Below are 18,791 nucleotides of genomic sequence, written 5' to 3'. Positions count from 1 at the left end.
ACACACCTTAACAATCTACGGCAAAAAAACAGAGCCATTGAGCTGGACACATGCCAATTTCCCAGCAGGGAGACAAACAAACACTTGTTACTGTGCACAATTTATTCTGTGTAATACCTGTTTTCAGCTGAAGGGTTTGGAAATATCCTTCAGAGACAACAAGTTAAAAGCCTGCCACGAAGCCCATCCCACAGGAAACCTAGACAGGGATACAGGTGGTTCACGGCACGTCCAAGGCACTCTTCTTCCAACACAAACCTCCGTCACATGGAGCTCTCTCATATCCTTTCAGCACTGCCAAAACCTGGCAAAACCTCCGTGAAAAGACTGAAGGCTAATCAATAAGACCTTTGTAAACAATACTTCTTTCATAGTTTTTCAGTTCCATCTGCACATTTTAAAAATGTAAATCTTTTAAAAGGAAAAAATTTTATACAATGATTCTCAAGACAGAAGTGGCACCCCTGCACTATTCTGCTTCATATGTGTTTTTAATCTACCCACTGCTGGGAAAACCACAGAAATTTCCAACCAGTAGAGTCCTTTCAAGACAGCCGATACGTATTAACAAATGTCTTGGACTCGCAAAATAATTTAGTTTCATGAGCCATATACTGTGAATGCAAGAGAGCAGAAAAAAAAAAAGTTGAACGCACATAAAATAAACAGAGGCTGATGGAAACACAGCTCACCTCAGCTCACGGTGCCTGCGTGCTCTCTCCTTGTCCTTGAAGGTCAACACTAACGTTAATAGAGCTGCAGGTTTCACAGTTTTTCCCTGCCTAAATGAAAATGCTCGTAACAATTATTTTCCTAAGTTTCGTCCATGATCTTCAGTTCTCAGAGCAATGATAAAATACCTTAAATATCTTATTTCCTAGTTAAGCAGCAATAATTACAAACACTTTCCAGAATATATTAGAATAGCCTACCTTTCCCAGTGGTCATGACCGTCAGTGACCGCGGTACAAAGAAAAACGCTGCTCTGAAAGCTACACCTGCTCACAGGCGCTGACGCCTCAGCAGACTCTCCACCCACAGGGCTTCTTCAGTGCGATCTGAGCACCAAGGACAGCAGCCGCCCTATTCCAAGATGAAAGCCTACACTCTGCAGAACAGTGATTGCTCGAGGGGCGGGGGCACCTTTCCCATCTGACGCAAGTCAGGGAGCCCTCTTTAACACTGGTATCGAAAAAAATGTTAACCAACTACCTGACTCCCCCTCCCCCACCCCACCCCCGGAAAAACAGAGAACGCTCTTCACATAAACTTTAAATGAGAAGAAAGTCACAAAGCTATGGCATTCCCACACAGATGATAAAGAAAGCTGTCAGCTGCAGCCTAAGCTATTTAAGCTGGCGCCAGAGACAGTCCCTTCCAGGCTATTTTAGGGGCGGTCTCCTTGGTGCAGCACAGTGCCCTTGCCAGTCTTGGAGCACACCATCCCCGCGGCCGTGACTACAGAAACACTCGCCTAAGATACTGAGCCAGAATCTCAAACCTCGTAACATGCATAGTCCAGTAAACAAGTGGGGGGAGGGCTGGGAACCCATTATCGGACCTGATCCACTTATTCACAACCACTGTTTTTAAAGACTGCACAATAACATCGGCTTAGCTGCTTAATAAAGAAAAGACAATCAATTTGCCTTTCAATGAATGCTTTGTCCCAGCTATGCTGGGCAACAGCTCAGATCTTACCTAACAATCCACCGTCAGTCTATTCGTTTTCAGACTTGTATTTCTCATTTCCAACAAACTTAGAGATGATATCTAACGTTCTCCAAATTATAAAATTTTTTAGGAAAACAGAGGGCAGGTTGCATTTTGCAGCAAAACGACACCCTAGATACATTACAATTTTCTGATCATCTACTATCTAGCTTACAGTTTTGTTAGCAAATAAGTATTTTTCCTTTAGCTACAGATTTATTATGGAATTTTCAAGATTGAACCAGCATGATACTTTCATTCTTTCCTCATGAACATGTCAGCTTTGCTCAAGAAACTCAAAAGCATGCACATTTTTAACCAAATTAACAACCATGGGCCTCATTTCAATCAAATCCAATTAAAGAACATTAAGTGGCTGCAGATAAAGGACAATGACTAGTCTATAATTACTGGCTCTTTCATGCTGAAAATTCGATTCTCCCATGAGCATAAGCACATCTGCATGATTTTCAAAACGTACACAGAAAATAATTTGCTTTTTAAAACCCATAAAAGGAAAAACTGTAATTTTTGCTTCGAGGGGTTTGCTAATTATACGGAGATGGAAAAAAAAGAAAAAAGAAACATCTATAAAACAACATATTTTTAACTCCCGTATTCTTGCCATTCAAAACTGAAAGGCCTTCAGGTAACCTAGCAACAAAAAAGAATCATACAAAGATGAAGTATTCTATTACAATTTCCAGTTGCTGCTCAGATGCTTTTTCACTGCTGTTTAGTCACAAGTCTTACATTTCTAAAACATGAAGTCCGTGGCATTTATATAAATATAATCAATTACACATCTTAGAACAACATAATTTTGAACATGTCAAGAAATACAACCCAAGACAAAACCCATTTCTTCCCTAAGAGTACTCCTATTACATTAATAGTTCCTTTCAACTTAGCTCAAATCCAGAGCTTTTATTTCTTACTCAAAGGAGCATTATTGTGCACAAGTAACAAAAGAAAAAACAGATAAATTAGAATTCATCAATATTAAAAACTTAGATGCCAAGAAAGTGAAAAGACAACCCACAGATGGGAAAAAAATACTTGCAAATCAAATATCTGATAAGAGTCTTGTTATCTAGTACATATAAAGAACTCTTTTAGCTCAACGACAAAAAGACAAATAAACCAATTTAGAAACGGGCAAAGGACTTGAAGAGAGATTTTCCAAATAAGATCTACAGATGGCCAACAAGCACATGAAAATATACTCAGCATCATTAGTCATGAGGGAAATGGAAATCAAAATAATGAGATACCACTTCACACCCACCAGGATGACTGTAATTTTTAAAAAAGAAAGGAAAAAATGGTGTTTTTTGTTTTGTCTTGTTGGAGAGGATGTGGAGAAAACAGAACCCTCACACATTGCTGGTGGAAATATAAAATGTGGAAACCACGGTGGGAAACAAGTTTGACAGTTCCTCAAGAGGAGGAATATACAATTCTTCAAACACAGAATCACCATAGGATCCAGCAATTCCACTTCTAGGTATATACTCAAAAAGGATTGAAAACATATGTTCAACAAAAATTTGTAAACTATTCGCAATACCAGAAAGGTAGCAACCAACGAAATGTTCATCACTGGATGAAAGGACAGGATAAACAGAAGGTGGTCCAGCCACACAGTGGAAAAGAGGTGCTGATGCACCACAACATGCACAAACCCTGGAAACATCATGTTAAATGAAACAAGCCACACAGACATCAACACGTACTGTGTGGTTCCATTTACATGACATGCCCAGAACAGGCAAGTCTGTAGAGTAGATTCGCAGCTGCTGGGGCAGGGGTGGGGGTTAGGGAATTAGGAAGGTGATGGCTAAGAACACCGGGTTTCTCTTTTTTTTTTTTTTTTTTTTTTTTTTTTTTGCGGTAGGCGGGCCTCTCACTGCTGTGGCCTCTCCCCCTGCGGAGCACAGGCTCCGGAGCACAGGCTCAGTGGCCATGGCTCACGGGCCCAGCCGCTCCGCGGCATGCGGGATCCTCCCAGACCGGGGCACGAACCCGTGTCCCCTGCATCGGCAGGCGGACTCTCAACCACTGCGCCACCAGGGAAGCCCCGGGTTTCTCTTTTGCAGTGACAAAAATGTTTTAAAACTGACTGTGGTGATGACTGCACATATCTGTAAATATACTAAATATGACTGAAGTATATACTTTAAGTGGGTGAATTGTATGGTATGTGAATTACAGCTCAAAAACACCATTTTTTAAAAAGTGCATTATCGTTAAAGAAAACGTGCATTAAATTTTAAATGTATACTCCAAAATCACCCAAAACTCTACAAGAAACACAAGTATGAGAGTTATTCTCAAATGATGTTCTATTTATTTTTAAAAAAAAAAAAAAAAAAAAAAAAAGAATATATCCCTGAGATGGAGCAATGGAGGAGAAACCTACCGTTTTGAGCACCAACCCCGTCCGGGCACGGCTGGGAGCTTTACACCCGACCTCATTTACACCGCAGAGCACAGGAGTGAGCCGGCTCCCAGGAGGGAAGCGCCGTGCCCCGAGTCACACAGCCCGCGTGCGGGGGCAGAGAAGCCTTTCCTAAGGAGGAACAATGGCCACACTCGTCCACAGCAGCCCCTTTCGGCTTCTCCCTGACACTCTGTCTATCCGTCCCGGGGGGGACTTGGGCACCCACACTCCAAAACGGACACCTGTTGTGGCCACACACAGTCACCACTCGTTAAAGTGTTAGGTCCCTGTTGAGTCACTTGTTAAGTCCTCTGCTGTGAACAGAGGCTGAATTTTCACAAATGGGGTTTGAGAGATCACTCAACAGACGGCCTGTTGGGTCAGCCTAGGAAACACATTTGTGAGCACGCGTACGAATCAAACACGGCGGCCCTCCCTCCACCGGAACCCTGGCCCAAAGGCAGTTCAGGAACCTGGAAAAATGAGCCCCATGTTTCCATCCCCTCTTTGCCTTTGACTCATTTCTTCCTCAGGTCTAACTCTCATCTGGTACCCAAGAATCCATAGGGGAAAGTAGAAAACAAGAAGGACCGGAGTACCTCAGGTACGAAGTTTCCGCGTATGCACTCTGTATTATCAATACTAAGAGATTACAGACGAAAACACTGATGCCCCTCAAATGAGCCAACCCCAGAGGACTCACCGGGACTAAGAACAGAAGGCAGACGGAGGTGTCTGGGGCCTAGAATGCCCTGTACTCAGGGGGCTAAGAGCCCAATGCAGAAGAGGGACATCGGTCAAATAATCACCAAATGTAGCAAAGTAGGGGATGCTTGGAAGTGTCCGACAGGGAGGTCAGGGAAAGCTTTCTAGAGCCAGAGGGAGGGAATACTGAGCTGGAAAGGATGAGGAACAGCGAGATGAGAAAGAGGAGACAGAAGAGACGTGCACCAGGGTCTCAGAGGAAGGGTAAGGAGGACAGGTGGCCCCAGGGGAGGGCCAGGCTGAGAAGGCTGCAGGGCCAGATGGAGCACGGCTGCAGCAGGCCACTAAGGACTGGGGGGTATCGTGACAGCAATGAATTGAAACAGGAAGAAGATTTTTTTTTAATCATGTGAGTAGTGAGGGCAGGAGGCAGAATCCACCTGCAACACAGAGCTGCTCGGAAAGCCTTCGTCTAACCCTATGGGACGGAAGCCCCCCCACAGCCACCATCAGCACGCAGCTAACGTATGATGTTCACACCTTTCCTTCCTCTTGAAACAAACCAGAGTCACCAACTGTAATTTGTCTTCCTCTGTTCTTCTAAATGTATGTATTTCATTTATTTATTTTTGGCTGCGTTGGGTCTTGGTTGCTGCGCGTGGGCTTTCTCTAGCTGCGGCGAGCGGGGGCTACTCTTCCTCGCAGTGTGCGGGCTTCTCATTGCGTTGGCTTCTCTTGTTGCGGAGCACGGGCTCTAGGCACACGGGCTTCAGTAGTTGTGGCTCACGGACTCTAGAGCGCAGGCTCAGTAGTTGTGGCTCACGGGCTTAGTTGCTCTGTGGCACATGGGATCTTCCTGGACCAGGGCTTGAACCCGCGTCTCCTGCACTGGCAGGTGGATTCTTAACCACTGCGTCACCAGGGAAGCCCCCCCTGTTCTTAAAAGTAGATGATAACAACGGTGGGCTTATTTTTGGGAGATTAATGCTTGCAAAATTCCTAAGAAGAATATACCTAATCTGGAACTGATGCTCACTTTCTATATTAATGTTTCTACTAAAAAATACAGAAGGGGCCATGCCCACGTCTTGAACCCGACTTGAATGACATAATGTGTTCCAGCTCTTCTTCACTTACAGCCCATTATTTCTGATGAATGGAGATGAAACAAGACCTGGTGAAGCTGGGTGGTGCCCACGTGGGGCTCCATTATTCTCGTCTATGCACTTTAGCATACATTTAACATTTTCCAAATAAAGAAATGAGAAGGGAAGGGGGTCAGAAGACCTGGTTCTGAGGCCGCCCACAGGTGCGCCCAGAGAGTTTGGCTACAGGCTGTGTCCACCTTCAAGGATCTGAGCAAGGGTCTGACCTGCTCAGAATTCTGGAAAGTGAACATCTCTCAGGCTAACATCAAAGTGACAGTGCAGGTAATACTTATAAATGTTTTTAACACTGTCCTGGCTGAAGGAAAAAGGAGACAGGAGAACACCTCCTGGCCTCAGTCTCTTCCACCACAGAGCATCTTCATCCAGAGAGAAAGATCAGTCCTCATTTTGGCGACGTCGCACAACAGAACAGACCCGGGGGGAGAAGGCAGGGGGACCGCGAGCAGGTGGCTTCAACAGTGCGGGCAAAGGGGCTGGAGAAGAGCGCTGGGGCCGCTGAGAAGCGTCCACCGCCACAGGAGCCGGTGGCGAGGCACCAGGCGGGGAGGAAGGTGGGGCCTCCGGGGTGAGAGGCAAGTCCTGATTCACACGCCTGGGTGGACAGTGGAGCGGTCGTCCACGGAAGATGCACAGAGAGAAGGTAGGACAAGGTCATGTTGAGGTGTTCTGGGTTTTGTCTTTGGGACATGAGTCTGGGTACGTGTCTCCAGTACAAGAAGAAATGTCAGACAGGCAGCTCCTTCACATACCGTTAGCAGCACTGGATGCGTTTATGGAAACGTTATCTGGCTAGTAAACAGAGTTCCGGCCGTGGAAAATTATAACCCAAAGGAGAGCACTGCCTGAGGAAGAAGAAGGCATAGGACCGAGCCAGCCTTAAGAGTTTAGTGGCAAGTAGCAGACAGCAAACCTAGAAAGAACAGCCCAACAGCAGGACAAACACATCAAGAGGAGGTCAGGCCCGAGGAGGCAAGGAGAAAGGATGCTTCCAGGAGGAGGAGATGAGGGTCAACAGCGTCCAGCATGGCGAGAGGCCGGGCAGGGTGAGGAGCGGCAACGCCAGCGGGAGGAGTAGCGTGGCCACCGCCCCGTAACGGCGCCGGCAGCCGTGTCGGTGACGTGAGCGGACCCCGAGCCTGGAGCGGTCTGAGGGGCTGACTAGGCGAAGAGGCTGACACAGGGAAGACAGGTGTGTAAAAAAGCAAACCACAGGCCCACGACGGAGGCACTGACACTAGGCCGCACCACCAGAGTGGGGCTGAACACCCAACCCAACTGCTGCTTCGACCTCCCTACCAACTGCGGTCGGTCAGGAATCTCCCGGTCGGCACCAGGGAGGTCACCCGTCTCATGGGTGTCCTCCAGCCCCAGTGAAGGTGAGGTCACAGCCACACAGACCCGCCCCGTCCCCTACAGATAGGTTACTTTAGCCTGAAATAATCTTTTCTTATGACTTCCTTGACTTGCCTTTAAAAAACCTTTCCCTTTCTATACTCCTTTTGGGGCAACCCCCCAGACACACACACCCTCGCTAGATGGGATGCTGCCCAACTCAAGGCTCGTTCAGTAAAGCCAAGTAGATCTTTAAAATTTGCTCGGTTGAATTTTGTTTTTTTTTTTTAACACAGTCGTCTCAGGAGAAGTTTGCTGTACAGGGGAGGAGAGAAGGAGAGCAATGAGAATGGCTGGAGATATACGTGTGCGTGTTTTTACTGAACGACACTCGGCAGGCTTAAAAGTCAACAGGCCAGACAAAGGCGGGGCGAGGGGTGAGAACAAGTGCAGGCCAACCCCTCTCACAAAGTTAGGTGCAGAACTCCTCAACAACGTAATCGCAAACCGAACACAACACTGTATAAAAAGAACTGTACACTATGACCAAGTGGGATTTATTCCAGGTATGCAAGAGTGGATTATTACCTGAAAAAAATCCATCAGTATAACTCACACTATCATCAGGCTAAAGAAAAACAATCATATCAATTGACATCAAAAAAAGCATTTGAAAAAAAAAAAGCAACACCCTAAAAGGAATCCAGATTGGAAAGACAGAAGTAAAACAATCTCTATTCACAGATTCAATGACCTAGTACATAGAAAATCCTAAGGAATCCACTGGAGAGGAAAAATCTAGCTAAAAAATGGGTTAAGCAAGGTTGCCAAATACAAGATCAAATATTAAATTCTACTTTATTTCTATATGCTGGCAAAGAACAATCCAAAAATAAAATGAAGAAAAGAATTATATTTACAATACCACCAAAAAGAATAAAATACTTAGGAATACATTTAACCAAAGTAGTGCAAGACTTATAAATTGAAAGCTACAAAACATTGTTGAAAGAATTCCAAGACCTAAATAAATTGAAGGTATCTTACGTTAATGGACTAGAAGGCTTAATGCTGTTAAGATGGCAATATCTCTCAAACTGGTCGACAGGTTTCAACACAGTCCCTATCAAAATCCTGTAATTCAGGGGCTTCCCTGGTGGCGCAGTGGTTGAAAGTCCGCCTGCCGACGCAGGGGACATGGGTTCGTGACCCGGTCCGGGAAGATCCCACATGCCACGGAGTGGCTGGGCCCGTGAGCCATGGCTGCTGAGCCTGCGCGTCCAGAGCCTGTGCTCCACAACGGGAGAGGCCACAGCAGTAAGAGGCCCACGTACCGAAAAAGAAAAAAAAAATCCTGTAATTCATATGGAAATGCAAGGAATCCAGAACTGTCAAAACAATCTTGAAAAGAAGAACAAAGTTGAAAAACACAACTTCAACCCAAATGTCCTTCAACTATTGAGTGGATCAACAAAACATGGTGTATTTATAGAAAAAAATGTTATTCAGCCATACAAAGGAATGAAGTACTGACATATGCTACCAGGTGGATGAACCTTGAAAATATTAAGTGAAAGAAGCCATACACCATGTGATTCCATTTATGTAAAATGTTCAGAACAGGCAAATCCACAAAGACAAAAGACAGGTTGTCAGGGACTGGAAGGACAGGGAAACAGCTAGTGCTAATGGGCACAGGTTTTCCTGGGGCTGATGACAATTTTCTAGAATTAGACAGTGGTGATAACTGTACAATTTTCTGAATATATGAAAACCCACTGAATTATGCACTTTAACAAAGTGAATTTTTTTGGTATGAATTATATCTTAATATTTAAAATATGCTGATGATCAGGCTTCCCTGGTGGCGCAGTGGTTAACAATCTGGCTGCCAATGCAGGGGACACGGGTTCGAGCCCTGGTCCGGGAAGATCTCACATGCCGTGGAGCAACAAAGCCCATGCGGCACAACTACTGAGCCTGCGCTCTAGAGCTCGTGAGCCACAACTACTGAGCCCGCGAGCCACAACTATTGAAGTCTGCGCGCCTAGAGCCCGTGCTCCGCAATAAGAGAAGCCACCACAATGAGAAGCCCGCGCACCACAACAAAGAGTAGCCCCCGCGAGCAGCAACTAGAGAAAGCCCGCGAGCAGCAATGAAGACCCAACACAGCCAAAAATAAATAAATAAAATATGCTGATGATTTCAGAAAAAAATCCAACACCCATTTGTAATAAAAAGCCAGATAAGTAGGAATAGATGAGAACTACCTCATCTTGCTAATGAACATCTACAGTTAACATCAAACTTAGTTATGGAGAACCTAGGATTGGGAACCAGGCAAGGAGGTCCACTCTCACCACCCTTATTTTACATATGGCAGAAGTTCTAGCCAGTGCAATAAGGCAAGAAAAGGAAAGAAAAAGTATATACATCTGAAAGAGACAAAACCGTTCCTGCTTGTGGATGATATGACTGTCTACGCAGAAAATCCCAAGGAACCAACAAAAACTCCTAGAACTAACAAGAAAGTTCAGAAAGGTTGCGATACAAGCTGTATAAAGAGCAAGCAGGAGAAAGCAGAGGGTGGATGGGTTGAAAAAACTAGAAGACTCAATGGTCTGAAGTCCAGAAGAGTTCAAAGAATGCTTTTTACACTGGGAGTCAGTGGGCAAATAAACAAAAAGGTGAAGCTGGGGTAGGGGTGGGGGACTTTTATTCTGCTGCTACTGCAGCCTCTCTATGCTACCTGCTACCTAAATGTTCAATGGCTCCAGCAAAGAAGAAAATGAGGTGGTTTATTTTTTGACAGCAATTAAACATCTTGCTGGTCTCTCAAAGTTACTGATGAGAGACCAAGCTATTTGGGTTAGGAATTCTAAAACCTTTATATATGCACCTTTCCGTTATTCTATTCTGGCTCTAACAATTAAAATAGTAAGTCTATGCATCAACAGGCATACCTCGTTTCAGTGCACTTTTTCTTTACTGTGCTTTGCAGGTCCTGCGTTTTTTTGGGTTTGTTTTTTTACACATTGAAGGGTTTGTGGCAAACCTGCGTCAAGCAAATCTATTGAAGCCATTTTCCCAAACAGTACTTGCTCCCTTTGTGTCTCTGTGTCACATTTTGGTAATTCCCACAATATTTCAAACTTTTCCATTATTACTGTATTTGTCATAATGATCTGTGATCAGTGATCTTTGATGTTACTATTGTAAAAAGATTATGACTTGCTGAAGGGTCAGACGATGTTTATCATTTTTTTTAGCAAATAAAGTATTTTTTAATTAAGGTCTTTTAATTAAGGTCTTTTTTTTCAGATATAATGCTATCGCACCCTTAAATGACTACAGTATGGTGTAAACATAACTTTTATATGCACTGGGAAACCAAAAACTTCATGTGACCCGTTTTATTCGCTTTACTGCAGGGGTCTAGAACCGAACCTGCAATGCCTCCTAAGTATGCCTCTACCATAAAAAGCTGAACAGGGCTCTACGAAATTTTGAGTTAAGGCTTTCTTACAATCTGTTATTTTTTAACACAGAGCCTAACAGAATTGTTTTCATCCTCAACCCTACCCCTATAAGTGAACACACACACACACACACACACACACACACACATACATACGCACATTCCACAAAAATAAGGAAACTGGAGGCAATATTCACACCTGGACAATTAGAATAAAATGTTGCTGGGATGCTCCCAATGCCACAGGGTTTTGGTATTCCTGATGATTAAATCATATTGTCAGTTCATTAAAACTCACAGAATATTCAAGATATATGTGAATCAAGCCATCATGCTGTATCCCTTAAACTTATACAGTGATGTAGGTCAATTATTTCTCAATAAAACTGGGGAAAAAATACTCATGGAGTGCATATATATAATCTTCTAGGCAAGGCCTCCAACATGGTGTGGTCTTTCTCCCCATTGCCAGCACTGTAATGAGATTCTGTCTCATATATAATAAAGGCATGAAGCACAAACTTGCTTTTCTGCCACCAATGCTACCTCCTTGCCCATTACTTTCCATCTTGGTGTCAACAAGTTTTAAACTGGAAAACCACACGAATACACACACACAAAATTAAAAGCATGTGTCAAGCCGGTCTCTTCAATAAGTGATGCTGGGAAAACTGGACAGCTACATGTAAAAGAATGAAATTAGAACACTCCCTAACACCATACACAAAAATAAACTCAAAATGGATTAAAGACCTAAATGTAAGGCCAGACACTATAAAACTCTTAGAGGAAAACATAGGCAGAACACTCTATGACATAAATCACAGCAGGATCCTTTTTGACCCACCTCCTAGAGAAATGGAAATAAAAAGAAAAATAAACAAATGGGACGTAATTAAACTTAGAAGTTTTTGCACAGCAAAGGAAACCATAAACAGAAAGAAAAGACAACCCTCAGAATGGGAGAAAATATTTGCAAATGAAGCAACTTACAAGGGATTAATCTCCAAAATATACAAACAGCTCATGCAACTCAATATCAAAAAAAACATATAACCCAGTGAAAAAAATGGGCGCAAGACCTAAATAGACATCTCTCCCAAGAAGACATACAGATGGCCAACAAACACATGAAAAGCTGCTCAACATCACTAATTATTAGAGAAATGCAAATCAAAAGCACCATGAGGTATCACCTCACACTGGTCAGAATGGCCATCATCAAAAAATTTACAAACAGGGGCTTCCCTGGTGGCGCACTGGTTGAGAGTCCGCCTGCCGATGTGGGGGACACGGGTTCATGCCCCGGTCCAGGAGGATCCCACATGCCGCGGAGCGGCTGGGCCCGTGAGCCATGGCCGCTGAGCCTGCGCGTCCAGAGCCTGTGCTCCACAGCAGGAGAGGCCACAACAGTGAGAGGTCTGCGTACCGCAAAAAAAAAAAAAAAAAAAAAAAAAAAAAAAAAAAAATTTACAAAAAATAAATGCTGGAGAGTGCGTGGAGAAAAGAGAACCCTCCTACACTGTTGGTGGGAATGTAAACTGGTGCAGCCACTATGGAGAACAGTATGGAGGTTCCTTAAAAAACTCAAAATAGAGCTATCATACGACCCAGCAATCCCACTCCTGGGCATATATCCAGAGAAAACCATAATTCGAAAAGATACATGCACCCCAGTGTTCACTGCAGCACTATTTACAATAGCCAGGATATGGAAACAACCTAAATGCCCATCAACAGAGGAATGGATAAAGATGTGGTATAAATATATACAATGGAATATTCTCAGCCATAAAAAGGAATGAAATAGTGCCACTTGCAGGGACGTGGATAGACCTAGAGACTGTCATAACAGAGTGAAGTAAGTCAGAAAGAGAAAAACAAATATCGTATATCGTTTATATGTGGAATCTAGAAAAATGGTACAGATGAACTTATTTGCAAAGGAGAAACAGAGACACAGATGTAGAGAACAAACTTATGGATACCAAGAGGGGCAGGGTGGGGGGATGGGATGAATTGGGAGATTGGGCTTGACATATATACACTACTATGTATAAAACAGATAATTAATGAGAACCTGCTGTACAGCACAGGGATCTCTACTCAATGCCCTGTGGTGACCTAAATGGGAAGGAAATCTAAAAAAACAGTGGATATATGTATACATCTAGCTGATTCACTTTGCTGTACAGCAGAAACTAACACAACATTGTAAAGCAACTACACTCCAATAAAAAAAGATAATAAACGTAAAACAAAACAAAAGCAAAAGCAAAAAACTAAAATACAAAATAAAAGCACGTGTCTAGCAATTGGCTGGACAGCTCTGCCCACGCACACTGTCAACCCCCCTCATCACTGGTCTCAGCTCTACCAATGATACAGTTGAAAGCACATAGAAAAGTATATATAAAAGTAGAGGGTAATATGCAGAAATTATGCCATGGTTAAAACTGCATACAAATTATACAGTTATAGGAAAATTAATTAGAAGATAATACAGATAAGTGAAAACTGATTTGCTGGTGATAGCAGAATCATAATTAATCTTTTTTCTTTTAATACTGTAATGATTTTACAAATGTATGAAAAAGAAATTTAAAAAAAGCATTTTATAAGAAACATGCTATTTAAAGACAAATTCCGTACTGGTAACAACGGGTACACAACTAGAGTGTGAGCTGAAAGACCTGGATTCTGTTTCCTGCTCTGCCCTCAAGTACTATGTCCCTTTGCGGGAAATCACTTAAACTTCTTTAACAGCCTCAAGATAGTCAAAATCTGAAGGCTACGCTATGATCTCAGATCCCTAGCAATTCTGAAACAGCTATGATACAATGATGTATCCAACGTTAGAAAACTTCTTGTTGGCAATGGACTTTCTGATGACTTCCAAACAGCGTTAAGGATAAAGAAGAGAAAAAAAACGAAGTTCTTACCCTCATGAATAAACAAAAAAACAGTTCTGCAGTAATATTCATTAAGAAGGAAAGTCACGCCAGGTGAGGGCAGAGAGCGTTCCCTTACAACACTGGGTGCGCTGTTCTGGACGCCTGTGTAATGAAGCGAGCCCGCAGCCGAGCTCTGGGTGGAATAAGGAGGAGGCCCTAAAGACAGCTGGGAACAAGTGCCTCAAGCAGAAGGAATCATAAGCACAGAGGCCCTGAAGCAGGAGAAACATGCTAAAAATCAGCAAGGAAGCCAACAGGCTGGAGCCAAGAGAACTTTCAGGAAGAACAATGGAAGATGACCTCAGAGTAGGGGCTACCGCAGGTCAGGCAGGGCCCAGTGGGGCACCGTGAGTCACTGCGCTGGGAAACCTCTGGAGGATTCTGATGAACAAGGGATTAACGTTACTTGCGCTACATTCTAAAGGGATCAGTCTGGCTGCTGAGTGAAAAACAGACTTTAGGTGTGGGGAGAGAATAAAATCAGGAGTGCAGGCAAAACACCGTGATGGCTTGTACTAGGAGGACAGGGGCAGTTACACGGGGAATCTTTGGGATTCTAGACGTATTTTTAAAAATAAAGGCAACAGGATTAGCTGATGGATTCAGTGTAGGTTATAAAAGAAAGTCAATGACAGCGCCATAGTTTCGAGCTTGGGAAAGTGGGTAAATGGAGGTTAAATCTTGAGACCTAGAAACTCCTATCAAGGTATCAAATTCAGCTATTCAGAAATAGTATATGGTGTAAGTAATACTTATGCTAAAAGTGGAAGTGAAGAAGCAAAAGTAGAATGGTTGCTTTTTCTACTCACCATTTGCAGACTGTATCATGTTTCCAGATTTTTGGACTTCATCAAATTTTGTAAAAATTACATTCAACCTGTATGAAAAAAAAAATATATATATATATTACACAAACTATTAAGCATATTACAGTTACATTAACATATTTACAATCATAGTATACACTGAAGGTGAGTATCACTCATTGATAACAGACCCATCTAACAACAGTAGCTATGCTAACAGCACTATCAATAGCCAAAAGTGAGTGAGCACCTGCTTATTACAAGCCAAGCACCGACCTAAGCTCTACCTGAAAAATCTCCTTTGATTCTTGTAACAGCTGTATAAGGGGTTATCCGTACCCCCATATTACAGACGAGGAAATCAAAACCCCCTTACTTAACGTAACACACTTGGTCAGGGTGGAGATGCCAGCCCTGAGAGTAAGAACCCAGAGGCCAGGCTCTCAGACATTCTACTAAACTGACTGACGTCTCTACACAAAATGTACGCATCATGAAAAGTGTTTATTTCTCCTATTTCTGTCTAAGCACAGACTGCTGATTACTCAGGACAAAGATTTTCAAAATGCATTGATATTACAGTACAAAGGCTTTTCTGTGACTTTTGCTCATTTTAAAAGTGCTGTAAATAATTTCTCTAGAAGCAAATGTTGTGACTGGATAATCTTTAGCTTAAAAATCTGCATGACATGCATTTTCTATTAGTGGATCATTTTCACCATGACATTTTAAAAGAAGCAAAACTCCTTAACCACCAAATATTCCATCCTAGGGACACCAAAAATGAGAGGAAAATTGGCGCTGGGGGTGGGGTTTACCTTGTAGGAAAAGTCAAGAAAAAAGAGGCTTTCCGAGCGAAACACAGATATATTAGAATAAGCCTAAAGGCTGAGATTCCAAAGTCACGCACTTTTGCATTGAAACCTACGCCACCCATTTCCAGGACTAGACTAGAAACGTTAGCACTTTCTTACAAACGAGCCTGTCACACAAGCTCTAATTGTTTCAAACATGTTTGATTTCCTTTCCAACCAGGATGGAAGCCCCTTGGGTGTAGGAATGGAACCTATATTATCTTTGCTATTCTGTGTACACCACACATCACGTCATGCAGGAGGGTGACATCACCGAATGAGAAGGCTGGTGCCTGGTCCCGCCCCCGCACGCAAGGTGGAAAACTAGGTAGTTCACACACTCTGGTCTCAGCTCATGCACTCGTTCATTGGCTGAGCCAGCACTGAGCTAGCTAGATGCTGAGTGTGGCAAGGCCCCACCCTGTAGAGTGCCTACTTACCTCTACTTCATTCTATTCTACTTAGACTGTGACCTTCTAAGAAACAAGGGAGCCAAAAATACTCATAAGCGAACACGAGGTAAGTGAAGAGGATGAACCAGCCTGATAACACGTCCCCTCCCGCTTCCCGTCCCACGGCGGATATTGATCTTTTCAACCCATCTTTCCACCTAAGTCCAGATGTAGCCTCAGAATCCTTCCCAAAACCGCTCCAGGCAGCTACGACCAATGAATCAAAGTCGGCACTGAGGTAAAGTTCTATTTGTCATCCCAGGACCAGATGAGTAAAACTATTGCTCACTTGCGACTCCTGTGGTTACTAAAAATCTGGAAAGATGCCTTAGAATCAAGTTCTTATGATGTTTCCATCACCTGCCCTTTTATAAGTAACAAAGATCCCCACTGGCTTAACAAGCTCATAAACAGTATCCCTACACAGGTTGCCGGGGCCTGCCCTTTCCAAGTTACCACTTTGTTGCATCATAGCCACACCCTCTGACGTGAGCATGTCTGCGAGGCTGCACATCAGGGACAAAGGGCACCTCCAGCTGGTTGTCCCTGAAATCACTAGGAGGGGCGAGTATTTCTTCCGTTCCTGGGAGAGCATTCACCATTATCGATGGCAACTGTGGAAGCACCTGTAGGTTCTCTGTAGCTCGCAGGTAGGGTCTCCTCACCGCGGCCACAGGACCCACAACCGGTAGGCCCAAACAACGAGGTATGGGAAGGCTAAGATGGTTACCGTTGTTGGCACCTGCCCCGTAATTCAGAATTACTTCAGGCAGGCGTGCTTCCCCGCTGCTTTCCAGCTCCTGCCTCAATAGCTGCCTAGACAATGGCTCCTGTCCAGATGACCACCTCCGGATCGCAGGAGCCTGGCTTTATGACAGTCCAAGAGCAACAAAACCTCCCTTGGGGATGTCTTCTGTCTCCTAGCCCTGAGCACAGCAATACAAAATGCCTCTCCCAGGACCTACCAACTTGCACAAGTCTGAAAGGGTGAGTTTTACAGGTTCAAAGACGTTGAATACATAATTAATGATTAGCCCTCTGAAGCCACCAATTTTTTTGCACATTTTAAATTTTAAATCTTTGGATCTCAGATATAAAATAAATTTCTTCACTAGTTAGATAAATAACCCAATACCATTTTCCTCTGATTTTTCTGAATTTAAATTTTATTTTCATCTCTTCAGTGCAACTGGTGTTTATTTTACTGTAAGATTTAGATCCAATTACGCCTTCCTAGAATATTTTATAACGTAAGTTTAAAATAACTTCCTAAAAGCAAATACTAGTAATCTCATAGTAAACAAGCTCCAGCTCTACACTCAGAGTTTATAATTGGCTTTTCAGTCCACTACTCTTAAATATGAGCAGGTACCAAGGATTATAAACTATATGAGCAAAGCCTGTAACATGAAAAAGAGACCAAAAGGAACACACACATACCCCCAAATCCCAATTTAGAGAAGAGACTACGAACAGTTTTTAATATATTATTTATATTTCCAAAGAGATGAGAAAATATTATAATTATAAAAGCACACAGGGGGCTTCCCTGGTGGCACAGTGGTTGAGAGTCTGCCTGCCAGGGCGGGGGACACAGGTTTGAGCCCTGGTCTGGGAGGATCCCACATGCCGCGGAGCGGCTAGGCCCGTGAGCCACAACTGCTGATCCTGCGCGTCTGGAGTCCGTGCTCTGCAACAAGAGAGGCAGCAATAGTGAGAGGCCCGTGCACCGCGACGAAGAGTGGCCCCGGCTTGCCCCAGCTGGAGAAGGCCCTCGCACAGAAACGAAGCCCAACACAGCCAAAAATAAATAAATAAATATATATATATATATATATATATATATATATATATATATATATATTTTTTTTTTTTTAAAGAATGCAACACAATTCTTTAAAAAAAAAAAAAGCACACGGGGAGGAGCACTTCAAAATGGCACCGTAAGGACCTCTGAAAATTTGCTCCTCCAAAGAAAGAAAACATCAGCAAAATCTGGCAAAATCAAGTTTTCCAAAACTGGAAATTAAACAAAGGCTTGCAACAATCCGAGCATTCTTCAAGCAAAAAGGCTGAATCTTGGTAAGAACAGTAAGTTTTCCATTGCTCTGCAAGTGCCCTATTTCCATCTCAACTCAGGCTGAAAACCAACAGCCTCACAACCGCTAGAAAAAGTTGAACAAGTCTGGAGCCCCTAAGAATCCCCATTCCCAGAGAACTGTCTATCTGACCTGCCTGGCATATCCCTGAGTCCCCATTCACAGGGCTTGTCTTTATCGCACCTCACTCAGAGCATGCTCAGTGTGAGACCCTTTTCCCTGAGGCCACAGTCAAAAAGAATCCACAATGACTATTTAACACGGCAATAACCGCCGGGGCAAAGAAACTGACCAAAAAACTTATAAGGAAGAACTGGAGGATGAGATGTTTTCAGGAAACTTTGAAAAGCTCTGACACATTCCTGGGAATCTAGAAGATCACATATATGGACAAGGCTGTGTGCATGCCTGAGAATGACCCAAGGCACTAACATCTCACCTCTGGCTGACTGCGAGATTCTGCACAAGCAGGCGGTAAAGAGACATAAAGGCAGGAACATATAAACTGCCTGCCAGAGACGCAAGAGGGAAGGGATATGGGAACAGATGTATATGTATAACTGATTCACTTTGTTATAAAGCAGAAACTAATTTAAAAAAAATGTAAAAAAAATAAAAAAATAAACTGCCTGCCAGAACACTGAAAGCACGTCCCAACATACAGAGCCTTCAGCAAAGGCACTGAAGGAAACCGCTGTTCAATCATCAGCTGAACGCTAACCTAACCAAGCACAGATGACTATAGTAACCACACACAACCAAAAAATACAGACTTTACAGCATTAG

At 43.3% G+C, this 18,791-nt stretch overlaps 1 protein-coding gene across 21 annotated transcripts in view; it reads right to left on the bottom strand.

The window, feature by feature from the left end:
- CLASP1 (cytoplasmic linker associated protein 1) overlaps nt 1-18,791 on the bottom strand; it is a gene marked incomplete at both ends in the record, with an annotated part of 231,564 nt that overhangs the window by 136,697 nt on the left and 76,076 nt on the right. For all 21 annotated transcript variants that reach the window (XM_079710818.1, XM_079710805.1, XM_079710806.1 and 18 more), the window contains one exon: nt 14,604-14,671. In XM_079710818.1, coding sequence (XP_079566944.1) covers nt 14,604-14,671 — 68 coding nt within the window. The remainder of the gene's footprint in view (nt 1-14,603; nt 14,672-18,791) is intronic.

The sequence above is a fragment of the Hyperoodon ampullatus genome, assembly GCF_949752795.1.
Source record: "Hyperoodon ampullatus genome assembly, chromosome: 8".
Classification (NCBI taxonomy): Eukaryota; Metazoa; Chordata; class Mammalia; order Artiodactyla; family Ziphiidae; genus Hyperoodon; species Hyperoodon ampullatus.
This window is presented reverse-complemented; position numbering and strand designations above follow the sequence as displayed.